The sequence below is a fragment of the Chaetura pelagica genome, unplaced genomic scaffold, assembly GCF_000747805.2.
Source record: "Chaetura pelagica isolate M959 unplaced genomic scaffold, ChaPel_1.0 scaffold2, whole genome shotgun sequence".
NCBI classification, from domain to species: domain Eukaryota; kingdom Metazoa; phylum Chordata; class Aves; order Apodiformes; family Apodidae; genus Chaetura; species Chaetura pelagica.
Window position 1 is genome coordinate 587,630 of NW_009952796.1, and position 25,600 is coordinate 613,229.

Below are 25,600 nucleotides of genomic sequence, written 5' to 3' on the forward strand. Positions count from 1 at the left end.
TTCTCCCTCTCCTCTGAGATAGGATGCTCAGCATTACAGCCAACAGCTCATTGTTTAAATGGTATCAAATATTACAAGTTACACAGTAGTCATCATCAATGAAACAAGTTCCATCAGTTTATGCATCAAGGAACAGCCTAATCTAACACAAGCATCTCTGTGTGATCTGCTCTGAAGGACAGTTATGCAGCAGGGAATGCTACATGGAATCCTTCTTTTTGTCTCCTTGTGCCATTTGCACTTTGCGTTTTAAAAAGAAATTTTAGAAAAAGAATTACTGAAAAACTTGCAAGCACTCCCTTTTGCAATGGGGTAGAAGTATGAAGGAATGCAAATGAAAAAGTCTTGTTGGGAAAACTACTATCCAGAAATTGTCTATAAAGCATGAGATGAGGAGAATAAGTTGGCAGTTTTTTCAATGGCAGGCTTACTATTCTGCAGCAGTCTGGTAAGGCAAGAGCTGCTCATCTTTTTCTGTTCTGGATGCATGATTGAGCTGCTGAAGAAAGTCATGTAGAATAAACAAGTTCACAGTATGTGGAAAAAGAGACTGGTCACTTGGCAGAATCATAGGAAAGTTGTCAGGGTATGTAGGAAGGCAACAAGGAAGGCCAAAGCCCTCTTAGAATTAAATCTGGCAAAGACAGTAAAAGAGAACATGCAGGACTCCTTCTAATACATCAGTGGTAAAAGGAAGATAGGGCAAAATGTGGGGCCACTGCTGAATGAGGTGGAAGCCCTGATAACAGGATGTAGAGAAAGCAGTTATTGAATGCTTTCTTTGCTTCAGTTTTAACTGCTGAGACCAACCCTCAAGAATCCCAGACCCTGACGGTAAGAGAGAAAGCCTGGAGGAAGGAAAAACTCTCCATTGGTCAAAGAGGATTGGGTTAGAGATCATTTGGATAAACTGAATATACACAAATCCATGGGCTCTGATGGAATGCACCCACGAGTGCTGAGACAACTGGCTGATGTTGTTGATCTAGTACTTTCCCATAATTTTTGAAAGATCATGGCAAACAGGAGAGGTGCCTGAGAACTAGAGGAAAGCCACTGTCACTTCAGTCTTCAAAAAGGGCAAGAAGGAGGATCCAGGAATCTACAGACCAGTCAACCTCACCTCCATCCCTGGAAAGATGATGGACTAACTCATTCTGGAGGTCATCTCTAAGCACATGGAAGAAGAGGAGGTTATCAGGAGTAGCCATCATGGATTCACCAAGGGAGAATCATGTTTGACTTATCTGATAGCCTTCTACAGTGGTGTTACTGAATGGGTAGATGTTACTGAATGGGTTACTGGTTACTGAATGGGTAGTGGATGTAGTCTGCCTTGACTATAGCAAGGCTTTTGACACTGTCTCCCATAACATCTTCATAAGCAAGCTTAGAAAGTGTGGGGTAGAAGAGTAGACAGTGAGATGGACTGAAAACTGGCTGAACAATAGAGGCCAGAAGGTAGTGATCAATGGTGCAGAGTCCAGCTGGAGACCTGTAACTAGTGGGGTTCCTGAGGGGTCAGTGCAGGATCCAGTCCTGTTTAACATCTTCATCAGTGACCTGTATGAGGGGACTGTATCCTCAGCAAGTTTGCTGATGATGCAAAACTGGGAGGATTGGCTGATTCACCTATAGGCTGTGCAGCCATTCAGGAAGATTTGGACAGACTGGAGAGCTGGTCAAAGAACTGAATGAGGTTCAACAAGAATAAGTGTAGAGTCCTGCACCTGAAGAGGAATAACACCAGGCACCAGTACAGATTAAGGGCTGACCTGCTGGAAAGCAGCTCCATGGAGAAGCACCTTGGAGTCCTGGTGGACAGTAAGTTATCTATGGCACAGCAATGTGCCCTTGTGGCCAAGAAGACCAATGGTATCCTGGGGTGCATTAAGAAGAGTGTGTCCAGCAGGTCCAGGGAGGTTCTTGTCCCCCTCTACTCTGTCCTAGTGAGACCATTTCTGGAGTATTGTGTCCAGTTCTGGGCTCCCCAGTTCAAGAGGGACAGTGATACACAGGAGAGATTCCAACAGAGGGCTACAAGGATGGTTAAGGGCCTGGAACATCTGTCTTACAAGGAATGGCTGAGAGACCTGAGACTGTTTAGTTTGAAGAAGACCAAGAGGGGACCTTATTAATGTCTATAAATATCTGAAGGGTGGGTGTCAAGAAGAAGGGGGCCAATCTTTTTTTCAGTCATGATGTGTGATAGAACAAGGGGCAATGGATGCAAACTGGGACACAAAGTTCCACTTCAAAATGAGGGAAAAAAAAAAAAAGGGTTATGGAGCACTGCATCAGGCTGCCCAGAGAGGTTGTGAAGTCTTCTTCCCTAGAGACTTTCAAGATCTGGCTGGACACATTTCTTTATGACCTGCCCTAGGTGATCCTGCTTTGTTGGAGGGTTGATTTGATCTCCAGAGGTCCCTTCCAATTCCTACCATTCTATGATCCTATGTTTAAAAAGTCAAGCAAATATACTTGTGACAGTCTCTCTCCTGGTCTTACTGCTTCCTGAAATGTCAGTTTTCTGATAAATGATTTATTAATTCATGTGGTCCTTTAATTATAGGAGTGAATCTGGTTAAACCACCTTTTTGTAATATGCATGTGGGCTACCTCCCCTTGAAGCAGATTTTTGGTTTGTTGCACCCATGTAAAGCAGTCTGCCACATCCACATGGAGCATCACTAGGTGAATTTCTAATGTTCCTTTATGGTTCTTCCTGGGCTTCTTGAAGCCCCTTGTGGAGTAAACAGTCTTGCAGAAAGGTCAATATTGAATCAGTAAAGCAACAATTTTCCACAAAATTAAGTGGAGCTGTAGATGATCATCAGGAGAAGGTGTGATGCTTGATGGGAAGGAAGAAGAAATAAGCTAGTTAGTAAGACTTGCTTAGTCCGTCTAGGTCACTAACCTCAAAGGCACACAGGGTTTATTTTTTGTTGTTACTGTTCTAAAACTGTAGCTGCTGCTTTCATTTTGATGTTGTAATATACCAACAGATGAAGTTGGCCCTAAAGGGACCTGTTGTCAACTTTATTCTTGTTGGTGGTAGTCAGTCTATATGTTGTCTAATAGGGCAAGGGCTCACTAATCTCTTCTGTTACACCATATGCTAATACAGTGCTGATAAGCAAGTGTGAAAAATGAAAGGGAGGAATACATTAATTGTATTTGTGCAATAAGGTATGCTATCAAAGGTAATTATTCCATGACAGTTTTAGTCATAGCAGTTGTTTTATCATAGAATAAAAGATAGCTTTAGGAGCCTCTTATTGGAAAGACAATTGTATCAAATTAGTACCAAATTAGATTTTTGTCTTTATAAAGGTGAGCAAACCCATGAGCAGTTTTTAAATTGGTGTCTTCTACTCTACAAATGAACAAATCCTGTTTGAGGGTTAAAGAAGCTATTATTCTGTCCTTTATGCTGACAGCTTCATTACTGATTGGCCTACTGTTGGTATTAAAAAAATGTTTGGCTCCTTATGATCTTTGTGCATGCAACTGTAATATTAATACAGACCACGGAACTGTTCATTAAGAAATGACTTTAAATGAGGTTGATGCTTGTAAATCTGGAGAGATACAGATGTTAAATGCTGCCATTCCTTTTCATATACAGCCGTATGGCTAATAATTTCCAAGTGGCTAAAGCTCTTGTTAGCAAGAGTGCTGGTGTGTTAAGAATGGCCCTATAAATAACTTTAAGAGCTGAAGTTGAAGGTGCTTCTTTTAAAGACTATTGTTAACTAAACATTATTGCCAAACAGATGGAAGGCATTCACCAGCCTGATGTTTTTAGGTCTAATTATATTATCGCCAGTCCTGTATGGCTCAGTTGAAGAGGTGTATCCAGAGGCCAATTTATAATCATTTAGCCAACACCTGTTTGGGAGATATTGACAGTCAAAGGGCACATTTAAAAAAAAAATAAATCGCATATGTTCTCATATTTATTGCCTCAATGTGAATGGTGTCTCATTACAAACAAACTTGGGACAAGATGAAAGTGACTGTAAACAAACAGTGGTTTGTTTCCAAGCCATTTTTACCTTCCTTTGGCACCTCTTGTAAAGTGGCTTTTATTCTTCTCTTGTTCTCTTGGTTTTCTTTCTTTGCTTCAATTTTAATTTTATGCCTCTTGGTTAAGCAAAACCAGTGAACAAAAACAGTTTTACAGTTGTTATTTATTCATGTGGTTTCCATTGTTTCTGGAAGCCCCAGGTAAAAGGCCCAAAAAATTGTTAAGCAAACTCGGTGGCCTGAGGACATCTGCCTTTCCTGACCGTGCCCTTGACATGGGAACTGTGTGTCATTCATTTTGCCAAAAAATCTCAGTAACACCAACTTCTGTTGATATTTTTTTTCACCACAAGATACAGAACACCTCTTCAAATTGAGTGCAACCCTAGTAAAAGAGGCCTTTGCGGTGGAGAGATGCCTGTTGCTCATAGTTGTTGTGATGAGAAATTTGTTGAGAGAAGAATGATTAGAAAAGGCTCCAGTTTTGCTCCTCTCGCTTGAGACTCTCGGGTGGGATGGGGGGCAGTGTTTTCAAAGCAAAAATATTTCTCAATCCCAAAGAGCAAAGGTTGCTTAGCTGCAGCCGCTGCTTAGGGGAAGCCAGAATAGTCCTGCCCTGAGCCCTCCCCTCCTGGCCTGGCCACCTGGGCCTTCTACATCTCTCCACCTCACCTTGCTGTGGGCACTGCATGGGACGGCTGTTTCCACAGTTCCCTTTTCTGTGGGGAAAGTCACCTGGTAGGCCTCACTTTTCCAGACACAGCAGGCATGACTGCCTCACTGCCCCACACAGCTGGGGGATAAGGGAGACTGTGTGCTGTGTTGTCCTTCTCCTGGCACTTAATGAATCCAAAACCATCTTACTTTTGACATGTCATTCCTCTGAAAGAAGTCTTTGTTTATGTCTTTGTTTTCACTGCATCTTGTCTATAGAACTCAAAGTTTGGTAACCCCAGTACTGGCATTTGCATCCCTTTAGGTATTTGATTTTGCAGCCTAAATATTTTGATATAACTGTATATGAATATTTATTCTTGAAGGTTTACAGTGTCTATTGTAAGTAAAGAGTGACTGCACACTCTCGTTCCTAGAGGAGGGTTGAGCTTGTGCTGCTCATGTGGCTGTCTTGCAGCTGGTGCTTTGCAAGAACATCTGTGTTCTTGAAGTTTTAAAACAATAAAATTCCTGAGCAGAGTGATTTGAAGAAGGAGATACAGAGGGATCCAACTCCCTAAAAATGCATTTCCTGAAATATATACACATGTATATTTTTGTTAGTTTTGTTTTCAACATTTAAGTGGAGATTGCTAAGAGGAAAGATGCTATTTAGTACTTGTTTCATTGCTGTAATGTGTTTAGGGTGTTTTCAGTAGAGGTGATGTACTCTTAAAAGAGGTTCTTTTGCACCTTTCTCATCTCTGGAGCAAACCCATCTACTCATTTCTTCTTAAATAAGTCCTTTCTTGTTGTTACCTTAATACTAGTCTACAGTATCCAATTCTGTAGTGGCTTATGAGTGCAGCAAAACAGAAATGGCAGTGGAGGAAGAAAACAGCAGCAATTTTACAGTTGGTAAAACATAGCTATATCTATGTGCCTTTATATATATATATATATAAAATTTTTTTTTTTGTCTTAGGTCTGTGTTTGATAAAATTTTTTTTTTTGTCCTAGGCATGTGTATGGCCGGGTTTTAGTTCAGCTTCTTAGAAAGAAGCTATTTAGCCACCTTGCAAAAAAAACCTCTCTGGTAACCCACTGGTAGGCAACATGTTTGGTGTATAGGAAGCCTGATGGGGAAAAGTGTTGCACTTTGAAGGTAGGTTGTTTCTATTATCAAGTTAGGATTCATTGTTTAAGTTACCTGATTGGGAGACAGATGGCATTCTGCTAGTTCTCTAGACATCTATGTCCTCAGTTCTATTTCTTTCCTAAAAAAAGACTGGTTATCAAATGCATGCTGCAGGGCTTTAATTTTTTAAAAATCATTACTTAGACAATTTCTTTATAAGAATATTGAACAGTAAATGTAAGAACCATACTTCGTTAACTTACTCATGTGATTCTTAATAATTTTTGCTTAGGTTTTGCTCGTAATGGACACAAGAACACAGCAGACATTTGTACTGAAGGTGAGTAAAGTCTTATTACTTTTCTATACAGTTTAGCCTTCTAAATTACACCAACACACAAAGATCAATTTGCATCTACTGTATAGTTATTTCTGTGATATATGGTTATGTTAATAAATATATCCCTGTTAAGTGCACTGGAATTCTTTTTGTTGATATTCACTTGCTTTCACTTCTGTTGTCTGTAACATCTCTAATGCTCAGATATGCTGATTTACTCACTTGAGTTGCCACTGGTTATCGAGGCCAACACCCTGGCAAGCTTCAGTAAAGAATCACAGTTTCAATGTGCAGCTTAAAACATCTGTAAAGCCCTGGTGGCTCAGGACATGTGCAGGCTGCTGATGAAGGTGAACATTCTCCTTAGCCCAAGTACGTCCACAACTCTTAGTTTTTGGTCTTGCCTTAGCTGAAGAACATATTTGCCAAAGTGGATTCTGGATGACTGGTCTTATTTGAAATTTCTTTCCTAGGTTTTACATTGATAGGCTGTGAAAACTGAATTGAATGTTACTAAATGATTGAATTAACTAATCATTAATTGGTCAGAATGCAGTTTTTCACATTACTCTTTCATGTTTCAGGAAGTGCTCAGATCAAGATCCCAATGCGCTCAGAGCATCTGTGATGCTGAGAATTAGTTTAGTATGAGTATTGTTGTAGCCATTATTTCAGGCTCCCCTTGACACGAATTCAACTGCTGATGGAAGGAGGGGCTGAAAAAAATGTGTCCCCAACATGAAGCTCTATTTAGTTATTAACATTTTGTAAGTTTGCTTCAGGTCTGGCTTACAACCCAGCCTTAACTTTGTGCATCTGGCATTTGAAATGGTTTGTCTCAAGTATGCACAAGGTACAGAAACCCTTTTTGTTTCTCAGAAAGGATTATTTGTGAATATTGTATAGTAGAACTTCACTTTGTCTTCTGGCATATAGGCTAACATTGAATTTCCCATATAACTGCTTATGTTTATCAATATCGTAATAGGTCACACTATTGACATTTTTTTCTTTTTCTCTTCCCTTCCTTTCTCCCTCCCACATCAATTTTTTCACTTCTGGCAACTTCATCTCTATGCTACTTCCCAAAAATCATTACCTCTCAAGGAGACTAATCCTTTCCTTTTTGTTGTGGTGGTGGTTGCCTTTACTGAAATACAGTGGAAATGTGAAGATTACCTGTAAGGCTAAGGCAGTCAGTTCTCTTTAGAACTTGAATTGAATCTTTTTAACAGTGTCTTTTGGCCACACACAAAAATAAAATTCAAAAAAAAAGGTCACAGGGAAATAACTGAGTGTCATCCTGATGACTTAGTTTGAGAGAGATTCTAATAAAAACATTGACCCATGTAATTGATTTTAATGGCAGCTTTGTGCCATCTTCTGTTCTCTGGAAATGCGCCAGATGCCATCAGCACAGCCTCGGGGGACCGAGGGGCATAGAGCAGCAGATGAGTGGTTTCTCTGAAGCCCAGAGTAACTCGGATAGATTAGTTTGGTTGATAAACACAGAGCACAGCAGGCTCCAAAGGCAACTGAGGGTACAACTGACCTTTTTGTTCTCTGTCAGGGTCTAAGGAAAAGTAGTGAGTACAGCAGGAGCAGAACGACCATCATTCCCCGCTGTGTGCCCAACATGGTGTGTCTGCACAAGTACATCATCTCCGAGGAGTCTGTCTTTCTTGTGTTACAGCATGCAGAAGGTTTGTCTCTCACTTAAGTATATTGTTGAAAAGAGTCAAAGGTTTAAGTTTTAATCAATAGTACATTTCATTGTCAAATTATTCTCGTATACATCTAATTAAAATATTTTAGTGTGCCTAAGAGATGTCATGTAAGACACCCCACTCCCCTCCTCTGTCTCTCCCCTTTTTCCCCTCTCATTCTGCAGTGGATCTGATTCCTGCTTCAAATGGCCTCAAGTCCTGATGGGTTGCTTGAATTTTAGCAATATTGAAAGCTTCCAACTGTTTATTTTCTACAGGAGAGTGAATGCAAAACCTATCTGCAGTACTTGCAGTCATCTCTCAGAGATACTCTTTGACTACTTTTGTAAACTGTGGCTAGCAAATCTTTCTAGCCTCTTACAGCTAAAATGACAAGTGTTTTAACGAGAATTTAGTAACTGTCTGCTAATAAACATGAACATTTGCCTGTTGGTTAATATTGCATAGTTGTTCTGATCTGGATTTTTAAGAAAATAGCTCATGGCATCACACGGAAGTTCAAAGCAGAACCACAGAGTTGTGCCTTCAAACTATTTATAAAATTCCTGTTAAATGTACAAGGGAACAGGTGGCATGAAATAATTACATTTTGATTTTTTTATCTAACACCTGGATTTAAATATTCCCTAAATATAATTACCCGTATTTGTTTAGAATGAATGCAGAATATAAATTTTGGGATTCCTATTAGTTCTTTTTTTAAGGAAAACTTAATTCAGCCAGAATGGATGATGTGAAGGAACTAAGCTCACTGACAGAGAAGATAATTTTTATTATATTGAATATTATTTCTTTTTTTTCTAATAACTTAGGATTTGGCTTTTTCGTGAACAGTTTGTCACATGAGGCCAGTTAAACTTTACAACATGAATGACTGTTTCTGCTATGTATGACTTAATTTTGCCATGAGTAGTGATGCATGAAGAAAAAAGCCTCACATTACAATGCTGCCTGATGGTGTTCTCCAGGGTTTATAGTGTAGCTCTCTGCAATACTACCTTTTTTGAGGTGTGTGAAATTCAGCAGAATAACTTGGAGACTCTCATCTGAACTGTAATTACCACAGAGACTGGTATGTTTTGTTTGGAGAAATATTTTAAAAAACAACAAACCAAAACAAGCACAAAACCAACTGTTGTCAGATACCAAGTGCATAATAAAATAATTAGCATGAAATAATTATTTAACCTGTTTCTAATATTTCTGCAGTTTCTGAAGACCTACAGTTTTTCTCTTTGTGAAGAGCTTCCTTCTCAAGACAGAAGGAATACTGTGTGAAGAAGTAGCAGAATTTTGGAGCAGTAGTTGTCAGATGGAGAGAACAAAAATTTAAGGAAGGCTTTTTGTGGGCTGCTAACAAATACAATGTCCTGGAAGTGATAATTTTATTGAGACAAGAGTGAGAAGAATGGAGACATTGCATGATCTTAAATTTCATTTAAGAACACAAACCTCAGCCTAACATTCAGGGTGGATGGAGTATTGTCATAAAAGAATGATTGTCTCCTGGTCATCTTTGATATGGTCACAAATCCAGGGAATTGTGCTTAGCCTGAATGTCTTGGTCTTACCAACATTGGCTGTAACGTTTTGAGTTATGTGAGGGAAGGATTTTTAATTTACTTAGTGTCTTCTAAATCAGATTTGTTGAATACACAGCCTTGTGGAGCATCACTCACCTTTTGTTTAATCTGACAACAGCAAAGGTGATGTCTGTCAAGCATCCTCACTTTGGCTGGCTTGGCAGCAAACACACACTCGGGGGCAGCCATCACTCATCAACTCTCCCAGTTGTGGATCAAAGCTGTGCAAGTAGGAGACTTGGAAGGAAGTGGCTTATTTTGAGGTGGAGTTGGGAGAGGAGATGGTAACTAGATATGAATGCTTTTTGCAGGGAGAGTTCTGAAGGGGAACAAGGGGTAGGGAGTGTAGGGAGTGCTGGGGAGCATTGCAGAGAGGGTGGAGGACTGGCAGGCTGTGCTGGCAAGGGAGGGGAGGGCTTTGGGGGCCAGAGGGATTTTGATGTGTGTGAGAACAGTTGTTGGTAATACATGGTACATGGGTTCACTTAACTTAGACAGTTGTGGGTATAAGTTACAAACTGCATGGGGTTTTCCCTCATATTCTGATGAAGCACCAAGTAGGTTGAAAATGGGGTTCACCTATGTCCTTGTTTGCAAACCATTAAAAAAAGATGTTCCCTCAGGACTTTTTCCTGATTTTTCAGGGAATCAATAAGATTAATTTCTTTAAGGATAGTTGCCTGCTATCATGAACTTACTGGCTAGGGTCAAAACAGGCAAAGGGGAAGGAAAAGGAGCAATATTCTTCTAAAGAGGGATAGCTGCTGTACAAATTTATGAGTAAATTGCCTGAGAATGCATTAAAAAAAATGTACTGCAGGTGTGGGGCCTGATCCCAAATACCTAACTGGGGCAATAATTTTTTGTTACTTCTAGAACTGTATGGCTTCTGCACCTCACCCTGTCCCAGGAGACTCATGTTTAGAGGTGACTGAGGAGAAAAGGCTTCATTTTCAAGTTTTGGGATCCCTACAGATAAAGCTTGTCTTAAAATTTTGTCCATCTCAATCCAAATATAAGTAGAGAAGGTACTTGCATTTTATTTTGGGAAAGGATAGAAATTTCTCGGTCAATGCTTTTCAAGCAATAGTCTCTAAAATTTTATTCCGTAACTTCGCGAATGCTCATAACATTCATACTCTTGAGTAGTTGTGTTCCAAGAGGAAAGAAGATAACTGCCAGTCAAATTTGTAAATATATTATTTTGTGGTGGTTTATTATGTTGGATATGTTAGTTGCACCACTGGAAGATTCTGGAGTAAACTATTAAATAGTCAATGGCTTGAGTTATAGTGAATTCAGAGAAGGTTTTAATGTCATGTACCAACATTATCTGTTTGCTAAGCAGCTTGCTAGTTCCTGTTCATAGTAAATTTTAGCTGTATTAAGTGCAGCAGTATTGGAATTTTGAATGGAATTCTGAAAGATTGACCCCAGTCTCTTGCTCAAGATGAAGACGATGTGTGTGTAAAATCATCATGCCATTGCATGCTCGGAATTGGTGAGTGAGATCTTGGGTTCTCATACAGGCTTTTCTCACAGTCACAGTTGGAGGCTTCAAGGGTGTCTCAGAAGCACAGAAGTCCATAAAGTTATCTTGTAGCTTTGTTGGAAAGCACTTGGCAAATTCTAGTGTAGTAGAGAGCCAATCTGATGTTAATAAGGCTTCACTACTTCTTGGCAGTACTAACTCGAGAAATTTTAGAAACAGATGCTTCAAAAATAGGCTGGGGGGCTTCCATGGGACATCAAAGTTTAAGTGGCTGTTAGAAGCTGTCAAATCTCTTTAAGCATAAACAATCTGGAGTTGCTGTTGCTCTGGAGAGCACTCAGGAAACTTCATGCTGAAGAGGCTCTTGCTACACTCAGGAATTGATAGACAGCAAGGCAGTAGCATTCTGGCTTGCAAAGCTGAGGGTTTGTTGTTAGGAAAAGATAGTGTTAACTTTCAAGATTCAGCAGCAGTTGGAAAATGCAGGAAAGGTGATATGGTCCTTGGGAAGTGACTTTTTCGGGAGGCTGCTTTGAAATACTAGCTGTTGCTCAAAGTGCATTGGGAAGTGGGAGCTTTGCCTAAACTGGCAAACTTCATAGCAGAGATTCACCAGACCAGCAGTGGAAGCAGCCGTGTATATAGGACTGGTGTTTGTAACTACTGTCGTACTATCATGTTAGACATTAGGTTGGAGATAAACTTCCAATTCATGTGTATTGCAACCCTACAGTGAGTGCCATTCAGGTGCTGTGGAACATTATTATTGTATCATGGCAGTGCCTACATGTGTGGTTCCCTTTTGGCCCAGAAACTATACAAGCATCATTTTATGTAGTAATTATATATTAAGGCAATTAAGTTTACCAGCAGCCATGTCTTTGTTGAAAAGGATAGAAATCCTAAGAAAACCCCAAGTTTGTTCTTTTTCCAGTAGGGAAGAACAGTAATTCACGTGAGGTGCCTGATTTAGGATTGGTGCTCCTGGCCATAAACAGATTCTTGTGCTGTGATGTAGAGTTTGGCCAGATTTTGACAGATGCTTTTCAGTACTTTGTTTTTTCTTCCCTATCCTATTGCAATTATTCAGAAGCCTGGATTGCTCACTTTGAGATTCTTTGGGATTTCCTAAATACAGTGATTACTGCATTCTTTGCTGTATTCCAGTTCTGCAGGAATTGGAGTAAACTTATGGGCCAAGATAGCAAAAGCCATTGATTTATTTTGGGATATGTCTCCTTAGTCAGCCACTTTTCAGGCTATGAAATGAAATGTGGATGTGAAACTGAAATGGTAAGTGTCTGAGCATCAGATGAGGAAAAATCCAATAGGTCATGAATTTTTCTTGACAGCTAGAACAAAAAACATGTTTAGGAGAATAAATTTGCTGATCTGATAGGTTTTATTTTATCCTGTGATATGTACTATATAGCCTTTGTATCTTCACTTTGATGTTCATGTGTCCAGTGCTGTTAATAATAAAAAAACTGCAGAAATTGTTTGAAAGAATACTTAAAGAATTATGGAACTAACAAGATTCCTAGTCAGCTTCATCGCTTGGTTACTTTAAGCAGGAATTTCCTGTTCTTTATTTTGGACAGTAGCTTTGTAGATTCTGCCTCTTGAAGTAGAGGTAGAACCTCCAGAGTGCTGGAAATGTGGCTAAGGCAATTCTAATAAGTAATTTTATATTGAATAACTGTGGAGAATATAGAACTTGGTGATTTTTGTGAGCTAAACAGAAAGAATGAGCTGGACTAGTTGTAGAATTGATGCGTGGTAGAAGAAAATCTTACTAAATAGTTCTGTTAATACTCTACTTCTGAAATGGTGTTACACCCTAATAAAGTTTTGCTTAAAATGGTAGCTTTTATAGTTATTTATTATGTTAGACTATTTGACAATGACTGAAGCTTACTTGTTTGGATTGATTTCTGTAATTTTAGTTTTTATAGATTCCTGATACTATATTAGCATGGCTTGCTAATGGGTTTTCTTGATCTTACACAACACATGGGGAGAGGGGGAAAGATTATTAGTATGTCATTCATAAAGGCATAATTATATACCCAGATACAAATATCACTCTTGTTTGACCCTTGATTGGACATTTTCAGAAAGGAATAAAATTGTTGTTTTTCACTATAGAACACAATTACTGAATAGCATTATTTATGTATTTCCACTTGACCAGGAGGCCAGTCTTGAAATATTTGTATGTAAACATATTTGGACATATTTTTTTTCCTTTTATTTACTTGCATTTAACTCAAAATCAGAGTTGCTGTAAGTAGTAATTTCCACTGTGTTTTCTTAGTCAAAGTGATTATTAATAAGCAACTTCTTTCTTTAAAAGCGAAGATAATAATAATATCTTTACTAAGAGATGATGAGTCACTGTTGCAGTTCTGTCTGTTTTCACAGGTGGGCAATGATGAATTCCTGAATCCTGTGAGGATCAAGAGATATTTTTTGTCTTTTGTAAATTTTACGTTTGCTGAAAGCATTTAAAATGGAACATTTCAAACTGAACATTTACAAAAAACAAAGCCTGAACCTCTTGATTCTTGCAGTGTTTTTTCTGTGGGGTTTTGAAAGCTGCCCTTCTTGGGCCACCTCCTTTCTTAAGCTGCACTAAAGCTTTGAGTAGAGGCCAAAATCTAGTAGAGACTGCATGAAATCTAGCATGTAGTGAGGTGGAGGGAGCAGATGACAGGGTGAGTCTTCCATTTTCCATACTGCAGGACAGCCCAGCCTCTTCCTGCCTTCAACAGGAGTATGAAGCTTTAAGGTCACTGAGATCCCTTCAGGTGTCACACGTTAAAAGCACACCTGGTATCTATTAACAACAACTGTGGCAACAGACCACAGAAATGAACTTTTGAGCTTTCTGTGTCTCCTGGGTCAGAGCTCAACCCACGCCTCCATTAGGAAAAGCTTTTCTTATGACTTCTGTTTGAGGAAGGGCTGAATGTGCTAATGTTTGCATTAAAGCTGTGTCTGGAGGCTTCGGTGCTGTTGTGCCAGGCACTGTACAAAGCTGCAGAAATGTAATGTGGGTCATGTTCCCTTTGAAACCTGAGATTTGCGTTTTCATAAGAAATTTGTGAGGCATTACTGGGATAATAAGGGGAAATATTTAGCATTTGCTCATTCTAATTAATGTAATACAGGTGAGATGGGAAGACTTTGCATGTTTTATTAAACACCAGCAGGAGCATGGTGGTCAAATGAGATTATACTATTTGGTATAGAATGACCCTAAATAATTCCATGTCTAGTTAATAAACTGGGCAAAGTTATTTTGCAGTCACTGTTTACTTAAAATAACTCTATTACTTTTTTTAAAGAAATGTTATCAGAATATAGGGGTAAAATTAAACTCTTGTGTTGCTTCTCTTATATATTTTCTGTGTCTCTTATTCTCTTTTCTGTTGTTTTCTCTTCCGGCCATTCCATAGCAAAAGCATGAATAAATGTAAAAGCTTAAAATTAGAAAACAAATTGGTGATAATGGGATAACAACTTTTGGTTTTACCGAATCAGCTTAAAACCAGTAATTCTGTAGTCTGATGCGAGCTGCAGGGCTCAGAAGGCACAGCAGTGCCCCTGGCTGTGCCTTTGCCCAGCTGAACAGCTGTGTAATATGTCTTATTTAAGGCAAGCAGCTTCATCTTCAGAACCTTTGTGGACCCACTGCCTGTCACAAAGGCAAGGTCCTGCTCATCAGGCACTTCTGGCAGGACCAGAGCCCTTGGTCTCTCTGATGCTGGGTGGCAGGCTGCTTGTGTCCAGGCAAACTCCGAGGAAGTTGCTGCCTAGGGAGGCAGACTGCTTCACTGGGCTGAGACCTGCTGCTCTGCTGGGACTGACTGATGAGCCACGTCTTAAAAGTGCTTGTGCAATACAGTGATCAGTATAGCATTCCTTACTCCCTTTTCTACAAGCATTGGTTTCATTTGCTCCTGTTCGTTTACCTGGTATTCTTCCTCATTGTCTTCCAGAAGCGAGTGTCATTGTGACCTACTAAGTCCATTTGTAGCTTATGGTAGAAACCATGTGGATTATTTGATCTAAGTTGTCATTTTCATGATTTAACTCAAGCTGCTAGAATTCCCTCTTAATATTTTTAATATGCTGAGTTTCACCACAACCAGCAAGTTTTTTATTCTCCCCTTCAAAACCGAGTTCTTTCTTGTGCAGGGGATGTAGGGCAAGAAAACTCCACTTTGTATTGTTAAAATTAATGTAAAAATAATTTTTAAAGTATCAAGGTTTTTCTGCCTTTGATAGTATATTTTTGGAAGACCTGAGAATGTAGAAAACCTGTTCCTAGGCAATGAAATATCCTTTCTTCATTTGTTGAACTTTTTAAAGGAATTTTGCCCCATACAGAGAGTGTTTAATAATAATTCTGAAATACTGTATTTTGGAATAATACAAAACTCTGTTTTATCCAAATAAATAATAATAAAAGATAAACAAGAAAAAAAACAATTAAAACTTTGCAGACGCCCAGCGGACTGGTTACTTATTTTTTTTCTTCTACAAAGATTTTGTTAGAACTGCTGCACAGTCTTTTAAATTGAAACGTCTTGACTTTACATTTTTCCATGTTATCAAAGGTGGCTTTCTAGATTTGAATCAGATTCTTTGGCACATGCAAGAGATGCAGTTAACTTCTTGATTTGTTTAGTGCAAATTACATTTTTAATCTGTAAGCTTTTTTTTAATAGGTACAATATTTGGAAACATAAAAAGGCCTATTTTATGTTTTCTAAATGTAACTATTACTTTTGGAGATGTAACTTTGTTAGAGACTTTGATGTGAAAGAACTGATTTGCCAGTGTAACTTAAGTATGTTGATAAATCCTTGTGTAATGCAGCAAGGCATAAAAAACTTCTGCAGTTAAAGGGAAAAATACATCAATATTTAACTAACAAAACCCACTTTTTCAAAGGAGAAACTGATCCTTAAAATATCCTGCTAATATGAGGTAATTCCCTTCACCTTACTGAACTTGCTAATTGGTTTTTAGTCCACCTCCCCTAATGTTGCTCATGAGCTTGGAGGTGTGATGCAGAAGTATTTAGTGCAGACAGAACTGGTGATAGGCACTAAACCATTTGATCTTCCCTAATTTTTGTTTTCTTTTGAGACAGCAGATGGAGAGTAGTCCCCACCATGCAACTTGAGACAGACTCTGAAATGAGACTTCACTGAAGTTTAAAAAACAAAAAGAAGCTTAATCTCAGATGCGGCTCTTTAAATATTTATGTATTAATACAAATCTGCTTGAAAAGCAAGTTGTGGTCCCTGTAATTATTTTCTCCTGAGATAGTGGATCCAACGGGCTCTGTGGGCATAAGGATATAGTGTATTGTGATAATGAAGGTATTTTCCTGTTTTGTAATGTAACCAATTCTGTTCTGACTGAAATTGACAGATTTCCCTCTGCTCCTCCCCTCTCTTTTCTTACAGGAGGAAAACTGTGGTCTTATGTGAGTAAGTTCTTAAACAGAAGTCCTGAAGAGAGCTTTGAAATTCCTGAACCCAGAACATCCAGTTCAACTAAAATTTACCTGGAGCAGCCAACACCTAGTCCTAAAGAAATGGGTAGCAGCACTGATTCCAGAGAAAGCTACGGGGAGGGCATGCTGAAGGTCGTCCCACTGAAGAGCAGCCTAACACCAAGCTCTCAGGATGACAGCAGCAACCAGGAAGATGGCCAAGAGAGTTCAAAGTGGATGGACTCAGGATCCAGCTCAGAAGAAGAGTGCACTACTAGTTATTTAACATTATGCAATGAATATGGGCAAGAAAAAATTGATTCTGGCTCTCTAAATGAGGAACCAGTGGCTAAACTGGAGAGTGAAGGTCTAAATACCAAAGAGAGAAGTTGTTTACAGAAATGCAGTGTCATTGGCAGTGACAGCTTCACCTCTCAGGTTGCATCTCAGGAACAAAAGCTTTTTATGGACGATCCCGAGTCGGAAATAGCTAGCCCTACTAGGATATTGGACTCATTAACTAAATCAAAGAACAGCCCCATGGAACTCTTCAGGATAGACAGCAAAGATAGCACTAGTGAGCTCCTGGGGCTTGATTTTGGAGAAAAATTATATACCCTAAAATCAGAGCCTTTGAAGCCATTGTTTTCTGTCCCAGATCATGACAGAAGTTTGGATTCCCTAGACAGCAAAACGAGTGTGAAAGCTCAAGACACCATTAGCAGGGGTTCAAATGATTCTGTGCCAGTTATCTCCTTTAAGGATGCTGCTTTTGATGATGTAAATAGTGTGGATGAAGGAAGGCCTGATCTCTTAATAAACTTACCTGGTATGTCTGATGAAACAGAAGATGCAGCAGTGTCAAGGCCAACAAAGTTTACAAAAACTGATAGGGACATGTTGGAAGTGAAGTTGTTAGAAACACCTGATGTCTTACAGTTAAATAGTTCTGCAGAGCCATGTAAAGCGTTTGATCAAGACCCAAATCATGTGGCACCAGAAGTGGTTGATCCATCCCACGAGGAAGCAAATAGACAAAGTGGTGTCACTCAGGGAGCTCTCGGGACCCTCTTTACATCTGACCAAGAGGTAGGTAGTTCAGAAGACACGGCTCTGTTTCAAGGACTTGGAGCCTGCTCCTTAAATGTGACAAACAAAGAAGAAAGTTTATTTGTTTCCAACCTGCTCTCAGGTGCTCAAGAAGTTAACTTACATGGAGACATCTCAAGGAATGAAGCAGTGTTGCTGTTTTCTGACCAAACTGAAGACTTTGGGAAAGAGGAAACAGACTCGGTTTTGTTACCAGCAACTGAATGTAGAAAGACAGCACCAAAGAGGGAAGACAAAATAGCAAAAGAAGGGGAGAAGGAAATACATCAAATTTTTCAGGACCTCGATGAAAGATTAGCAATAACCTCCAGGTTTTATATCCCAGAGGACTGCATTCAAAGATGGGCAGCTGAAATGGTTGTAGCCCTTGATGCTTTACATAGAGAAGGAATTGTGTGCCGTGATTTGAACCCAAACAACATCTTATTGAATGATAGAGGTCAGGAACTTTTGCAAATGCATTTCTTTTTATTCGCTGTTGCTTCCAATTAACTGAGTAGGCGTTTTATCTTGTAATTAGTATCTTCATTTCCTGTCTAGAGCTTCATTATCAGTGCAGCAAATTCACCCCCAGTAATAGCTTCTAGTACTTAATGATGCCATTATTCTTAATGATACTGTTTTTAGCTACAAAAGGAGTAATTACAGTTCACTTCTGCAGAAAATGGAAGGGAAAAATGTTTTGATTTCTCCTGTCGTTTTGTTTTTAGGACACATTCAACTAACGTATTTTAGCAGGTGGAGGGAGGTTGAAGATTCCTGTGACAACGATGCCATAGAGAAAATGTACTGTGCCCCAGGTTAGAGCAATCACCTACTGTGTTTCACTTGGGAAGTAGATTACCAGCTTTCATTTTCTCATGGAGCCTCTATGGCACAGAGCTTGAGATTATGCAATATCTGACTTTGCTTTGCTTTCTCCTGAATGTCTTTAAAAGCTAGAGGGCTCATAACTGCTTTATTGTTGAACTGTGGTGGTGTGTGTTAGATCATTTCCATAAAGTGTAATTGCATTCAGTGTCTTGTTTAAGCAAATTTAAGGAATGTTTTGTTTTCTTGCAGTTATTTGCTATGTGTGAGTACATCTTGATAACTGAAAAGAGCAAATAAGGGAAAGTGCAGACCCTAAGACCCTAAGAACCTTAAAAATACAGAAATTCATACAGGCAAAGAACATAGGGGAGAAAACAAAAAACATAGCAGTTTGAAAAATGCAGCCCTAATAGGCTCAGAGATGCCTCTGACATTTTTGATGAGCTACAATGGGCTTTGAAATAGTTAAGAGAGCTCTTTCTTAGAACTGCTTTCCTCAATCATGAGGGTGATAAAATCAGTATCTCTTAGGTTTTTATAGCAAGGATGGCACTTGAAATCAAGACCTCCCTCCTTTCTGTTTTCTGATTTATTTTCTGCTAATAATATAGTAGTCAAATGGTAGTGACAGCCAAAAATCGAGTGTTTTTCCTTACAACTTCATACTTTAAACATTTCATAGCTAGCTTAAAAAACCTACTTTTAAAGTTGAAATGACTCCTGAGAGGCTATTCAGGTTTTCAGTTTCTCTTTTTTATTCTGAATTTGCAATGCCAATGTACTCTTTCTGCTGGCTAGGCATTGCAGCTTGGCGTGCAGGTAGTCCTCAAGCTCAGAGACTGCAAATGTGCTCAGAAAAATTAGAATTACTGGCAGCAGAAGTTTTGAACTTAGTTTGGCATCTGGTATTTATTCTGTGACTTAGTCTAACAACTGAAATACAGTAAGGATCTGTTCTCTGTGAATAAAGGTGGTAGGATCTCAACAAAAATTGGAATACCAAACTCTTGAGATGAATAGGAAATACATTTTTTCTATACAGGTGCAAATCAAAGGGACAGCTATTACAGAAAAGAATTATTTCTACCAGTCAAGGCAACCTCTTCGTTTTATCTTCACCTCATTTTAGTTCAAGAACAAGAAAATTAGGGAATCCAAGCAATTCTAAAGGAATGTTAAACAGAAGAGTGTCTTGGTTGCCGATGTGCATGATGTCCTTTTAGGAAGAGGTGTTTTCCTGCCTCCCTACCTCAGCTTGTTACAAAGCACTCCCTAGTTGAGTAGGAGCAAAGATGGAAGTGCAGCCTTTTCCCACCCTGTCATCATTAATGAGCTATGAAAGTCAAAGCTTAATTTTTCTGTATTTTAATGAGGATCTAAAGAGAGGCTTTTTTTGCCCCCTTAGCCCCAACCAGCCAACTCCTGCAGTAATTAAGTGTTTAGGGAGCAGTTGAAATCATATTTAGAAGTCCCCAAATACAAGAATAGAGTCTTCTCCACTGTCATTATTTCCACCTCACAGCACAGGTGTGGTGTCCATCCAGGCTTTCCTTGGTTAAGTTGCCCTCTCCTCTCTGCCCTACCCTAAGCTGCAGTTTGCTTTGTGTGTCTGTAACTGGCAAGCTACAAGATGAAGATTTGCAAATGCAAATATCAAATACATGCAAGATGGCTGAATTGATACTGCTCTACAGTTCTTACCTTTCACATTTCTTGATCTTAATGTTATCTCTGTAAAGCTTACTCTTATTTTAGTATAGCTATTTCATGCTAATTTTTCTGTAGGAGAGTAATACTTGGTATAACTTAACACTACAAAATATATTTTGGAGTCAAGTTCCATCCTATTCTGAGCCATTATTTAATACCTGTACCTTCAATAATGGTGCATGGCTGAGTCCAATGTAGCTTTCTTAGGGCTAATGCTGCTGGTAAATCTTGCTCTAGAATGTTTGGTCAATGTTAAATAATAATAATGTTAGTGGGCTTACTTTAGTGTTACAGGAAAAAAAAACCCAACACCTTATTTGATTGATAATTTTTCATTTTAAATAGCGTACCATGTCCCTGGAATTCATGTCTCCCCTTAATCATGATAATACTCCTCAAGCTGCTTCTTGGGATGAGGATTTTTAAGTTATGCTTGTGATTGTGTTCAGTACACTAAGGGAATTCAGCAAGTTCAGGGTTTTTTATTCTTTTAATCTTGCTTTTAAAAACTGATTGTAGATGTTTCTCACAGCTTGCTTTTTTGCTACTGAAGGAAGGGCTGCAGTTTTGTAAAGGTGAACAAGTGATCACAAAATTTCATCAGGTCCTATGATTTCTTATAATAGCACAGAGTGACTAAATGAGGTGACTCAAAGTGAGTCTTTATCATGTTTTGAATTTTCCTGGTGTTTCCAGTATTGTGTGCTGTACCTCTGGGTATTCATCCTTCCCTCTCCTTTTCTCTCCTATCTGAAGGATGCAGTGAAATTTGGCTTGTAAAGCTTGGTGTTTGGGATAGAATAGGATTTGGATATGATAATTTTATGTTATGTGATTACAATGTTTTGTTCTTTAAATGCACTAATTGAAAGTATGCAAGAAAGGGAAGATGCTTTTATCAAAACTCTCTTCTAAGGTCTGGTGTTGGACACAGAACAGATGATGAGTCTTGGGATGCAATTCTTTGCACTGATTTTTGAGAAAATTTTGGAGGCAGAAAAAGTAGAGGATGAATGTGAAATTTAAACAGATTGCAGGTTATCTTCAATTTAAAATAGGTAGGATATAGGTACTGCAGAGTTATGTGAAAGGTGTGAAAATGGCTTTGAAAAATTTTATCTTTTAAATGTATAAGATTTGGGGTGTTACATTCTTACAGCACAAGTTAAAAAGTGTTTAGCAGTGTAGTGCCTACAGTCATACTTTGATTTTAAGTTACTTTATTGGTTGAAGGAAAACCTGGAGTCTAAATTCTACAATTTATATATCAGAATCCAATTCCTGGAGGGGCTAGGAATAATGACATATTAATGTTGAAGCTTTTCAGATCAGGGGAGAACACTGGTCCAACTATGTGGAGCTTGCTTGCAGGATCCAAAATTTTGTATTTGGGGCGTTCAGTACCCCAGGTTATGATCTGGTATTAAAGCAAAGCAGGGTAGTTTTGCTACAGAAGCAGTGATCAGATCCTTGCCATGGCAAATAGCAAGGACTTCCTCAGCTCTCGTTATCCTACGAAAAGTGGGGAGGTACCATTGCTGCATATGTAGAAAAGAGAATACGCAGTGTATATATGAAATAGTAGAACAAATGCAAACAAATGGGGAAGTGTCAGGAAACTGAGGGAAGAGATAGTTAAAAAAGCTGCATACCATTCCCTGCTAGCAATAGAACTGATTTTGTATCAAATAACAGTTGTCATTTTATATCGTGCATAAATTAAAAGCAGGGTTAAATCTGTTGTAGGAAGTGGCACATCTCCACTATTGACAGCAGGTGGCATTGTACCATTAATAGATTTTGCTGTTGCATTTGCTGGCTCTAATTTGCAGTGTATTTGTAATGATTTGCATATCAAGAATTGTGCTGGAAAGCTCAGAGTTGTGGTGTGTTACAGTGCTGTTGAATCTGTTGGTAAAGCTGAGTAACTCTCTTCACTCCTGCACAGTTCTACTCAACTGAAAAAAAAGAGAAAGTTCATGCTGAACCAACTACTGCAACAACAAAGTTATCTACAGATGCTTAAAAGTAGTGCCTGTGCTATACTTTGATTAATGGCCAAACTAAATCTTTCCTGTTAACCTATGATAAGTTAAATGTTGTTTCTCTAACCCACAAGAGAAATGATGGATTATAAATTATCCCCTAAAACCTCAACACCGCTTCAATTAACATTGTGGGGGTTTTGGTCAAGAATAACCCATCTGCTTTTAAAGAAGAAATTAAACACTTGTAACTGAGAAATTCTGCTGCATTAAAATGGTTAAGGTGACTAATGTGAGGTTTATTTGTTGGCTTTTTTTAACTTTCCTCCTCTCTATAATAATTTTGTTTTCTGAATGTTTTAAAGTGTGCTAAGCAGCTGATGCCTGAATACGAAGTTATTAGTGGATCAGATGAGAATGATTCACTTCTGTTTAAACAGCCCTTTGCTCTCCATGCCCCCTGAGAACTCTTATCACATATTTGTCCAAAAAACCCCGCAAAAACTAACAAAAATTCCCTCACATTATCCACCTGCCTGGTGGCTGATATTATCAGCAATGTATCTTTTTATCTCTTGGTTAATGTGCCTTGGTGTTCTGAAGGGGGGAAAATTCCAGTAACAGATTCAATTTGCACAGACAGAAACTTGAGCAAATGCCAGCCTAGCAGGGGGGCCATTATTCTGCTCTATAAATAAGTTTAAAAAAGAAACGAACACACACAAAAACCTGTGAATCAACATGTTTTGCTCTAATTGAAGGAAAAGCAAGATAGATGAATTTTGAAATGCAAATGATCACCTTCTGTTATTTAAGTATTGGTTTTGCCAACTTTCTGATCTTAAATATAAAGAGTTGTTACCTTTTAAATGGAGTAAAAATTATGCTCCAGTCTTGATAGTCATGATTTTTGTAATCAAATTGGTAGCTTTTATAAAGAAGTCCCTTTGTAGTATGCTTAATACCTGAGAGAAAGCCAAAATTTCTTATAGCCGCAGACTAGCCAAGACTGTCTTCAGCTGAAACAGAGTGAGTATTTACTCAGAAATCTTTCAGCTACTTTTTGGATCTAACCTGTGAATTGTCATATAGAAGTGACTTGCTGGTCTCACATCTTGTGAAAATACAATGTGTGAACGAGATGTTTTATTTACACTTTTCTAGTTATGTTCCAGCAGAGGGGATGGGTTCTGTTGCATCCCTGTAGTGGTTTTTGAATATGAGATTTCAGAACTTGTTTGCCTTTGGAGCATTTTGTTCTTTCTTGTCCAAACAATGAGTTTTCACCAAACTTTGTTTACTAAAAGCTGGAGATTTTCTTGTTGACACTGTAAAGCCAAAGGGAGCGTAGCTTCATACAAATGAAGCAGGAAGCTGGCCATCAGTAATGCATCATATTGTTCCAATGCTTTCATAAGCTGTGTACTATCAAGCCTTATTTACACAAACTACCCTTCATAGAAGCCTGCACTTAAATATCTAACCTGCGACTAATTGTACACAATGCAAACCTAGCAAAAATAAGGCTTTGTGGGTAAAAGATTTGGTTCCAGAAAAGACAAAATGTTTCAATGTGCTACCTGATTTTTTTTGTACTCCCAAATAAGCATGTCACTTCAGGTCTTAGAGAACTGAAAATACATATGCAAAGTGCAGCTGATAATGTAAAACATATAACATGGAAATAAAAATTGCTAGGTTGCTATTATAAGCCTGTATGCTATAATTTTTCTTTACTGAATAAGGAAAAAATGTTTTGTCTGTGTTTACCAAATAGATATATGATGCTGGACAACCTGCGTATTATTTGTGTATGTGTTTTTCAGTAGGAGTTTGCAGGCACTCATTAAATCTGCTGTTCTGTATTATAGTAATTTAATTGGAGTAGATTGTTTAAGAAGCAAAATAACTGGTAGATTAAAGTGCCATTGACCCTGAGAGGTGTTGAGGGGTTGGCTGGTCTTGTGGTTATAGTGTGAGAGACGACTTCCTGGATTTTATCTCTGACTCTGTTGTAGCTTTTTGTGTAACATTAATGTCTCAGGAAAGAAAGAAAGAGGAAAGGAAAAAGACAGAAGGATGAACTAGCTTGATTTGAAAAGCTCTGGCAATAGGAAACAGGACTAAACATAAACATTAATGGTGTGAATAATGAGGAAAAGTCTGGAGCTGCAGAAAAAGTACTGATTATTGTGAAGCTGGGAACAACTACTTTACAACAACCATTTGGGGTGGTGCAGCTCTCCGAAGACACCTGAGTGTCCCACAGAAAATAGTAAAAAGTGATTGCTCCCATAACAGCAAGATGTCATGAACCTGGATTAGGTAATTGAAAGCATAGGTTCTGGTGAGAGAAGCAGATATTTTCTGAAAATAATCTGATGTGGTTTGGCACTCAGGCTAGTTGTAAGTAACACTACATGTTTCAGGTGAAGTGCATGTTCTTGTGGTTTTTCATAGATTCTGTACTAGAAAAAGCAGTAAGATGTACTGAAGCTGTTGATTTGTAAAAATATGGTATTTTAATATAGCTGACATAAAAGCCTGTTAATAACTCTGGAAGAAACTAATTTATCTGTGTGGTGTGGTTGGCTTTGGTTTTAATTTACTACTACTATTTATTATTATTGTTGTTGTTGTTACAGATGAGACTAAAACCTGGAAGATAGTATAGGAGATGCCTTTTGAAAATAAATGGAGCTAGCTGAAAGGTTAATTAGTGTTTGCTTTGTTTTGATAACAGAACAGTAAAATGTTTCTTTGTCTCTTTTGTCACCTGATTATTTTAGAGGAAGTTTTAATTCCATCTTGGGCTGCTAAAAGGAAGAAAGAACACAGTTCCTTCTTCATTTGTTTTCTTTTAGTGACACTAGAAAATTTCTTCCAAAGAGGAGCAAAGAGATGCCGATGTTTTTTAATACCTATAAGATAGAACTTCCTATTTTCATACTCCATTTGATCTAAGCAGATGTTCATTGGACTTGCCTTACTACTTTATCATTTAAAGACCATGATTAACTTTTTATACTTAACTATAGATGGTTCAGTTCTGTGTTTTATAAATTGCTAAAGCATTTTAGGCAAAGCGTTATGGCCAGATTGCTTGTGTGATGTGTTATTTAGTGACTATACCTTACGATATCTTGGCTGACTGAGTCTGCCTAGAGTAAATTAGCTTGAACTCATTTTACTTGGTTCTCTGCAAATGCTTCTTTACATATATAGATATTAAAATATGATAAAATAGTAAGCTTTTAAAATTAAATGAGTGTAAGGTAAACAGAATTTCAGAAGCGACTCTAATGGTTTTCCATGCAATACTCTTTATCTTAATGGCCACAGAAGGGGAAAACATTGTGTCTGATGTTTTCAGGATGTTGGGCAAGTCCATTTCCTCCTGAGTGGTTTTAGACATCTGATGATGGTTCAGATGGGTCTGCTTGTTGTCTTATTTCTGCAGAAAAAATACTTGAAGGTATGTTGTTTCTGCTCAAAACATGGAGTAAG

At 38.4% G+C, this 25,600-nt stretch overlaps 1 protein-coding gene across 5 annotated transcripts in view; it reads left to right on the forward strand.

The window, feature by feature from the left end:
* Positions 1 to 25,600, forward strand: part of RPS6KC1 (ribosomal protein S6 kinase, 52kDa, polypeptide 1) — an 86,421-nt gene that overhangs the window by 52,230 nt on the left and 8,591 nt on the right. For all 5 annotated transcript variants that reach the window (XM_009994727.1, XM_009994729.1, XM_009994728.1 and 2 more), the window contains 4 exons: positions 6,114 to 6,161; positions 7,732 to 7,864; positions 16,447 to 18,024; positions 18,296 to 18,385. In XM_009994727.1, coding sequence (XP_009993029.1) covers positions 6,114 to 6,161; positions 7,732 to 7,864; positions 16,447 to 18,024; positions 18,296 to 18,385 — 1,849 coding nt within the window. The remainder of the gene's footprint in view (positions 1 to 6,113; positions 6,162 to 7,731; positions 7,865 to 16,446; positions 18,025 to 18,295; positions 18,386 to 25,600) is intronic.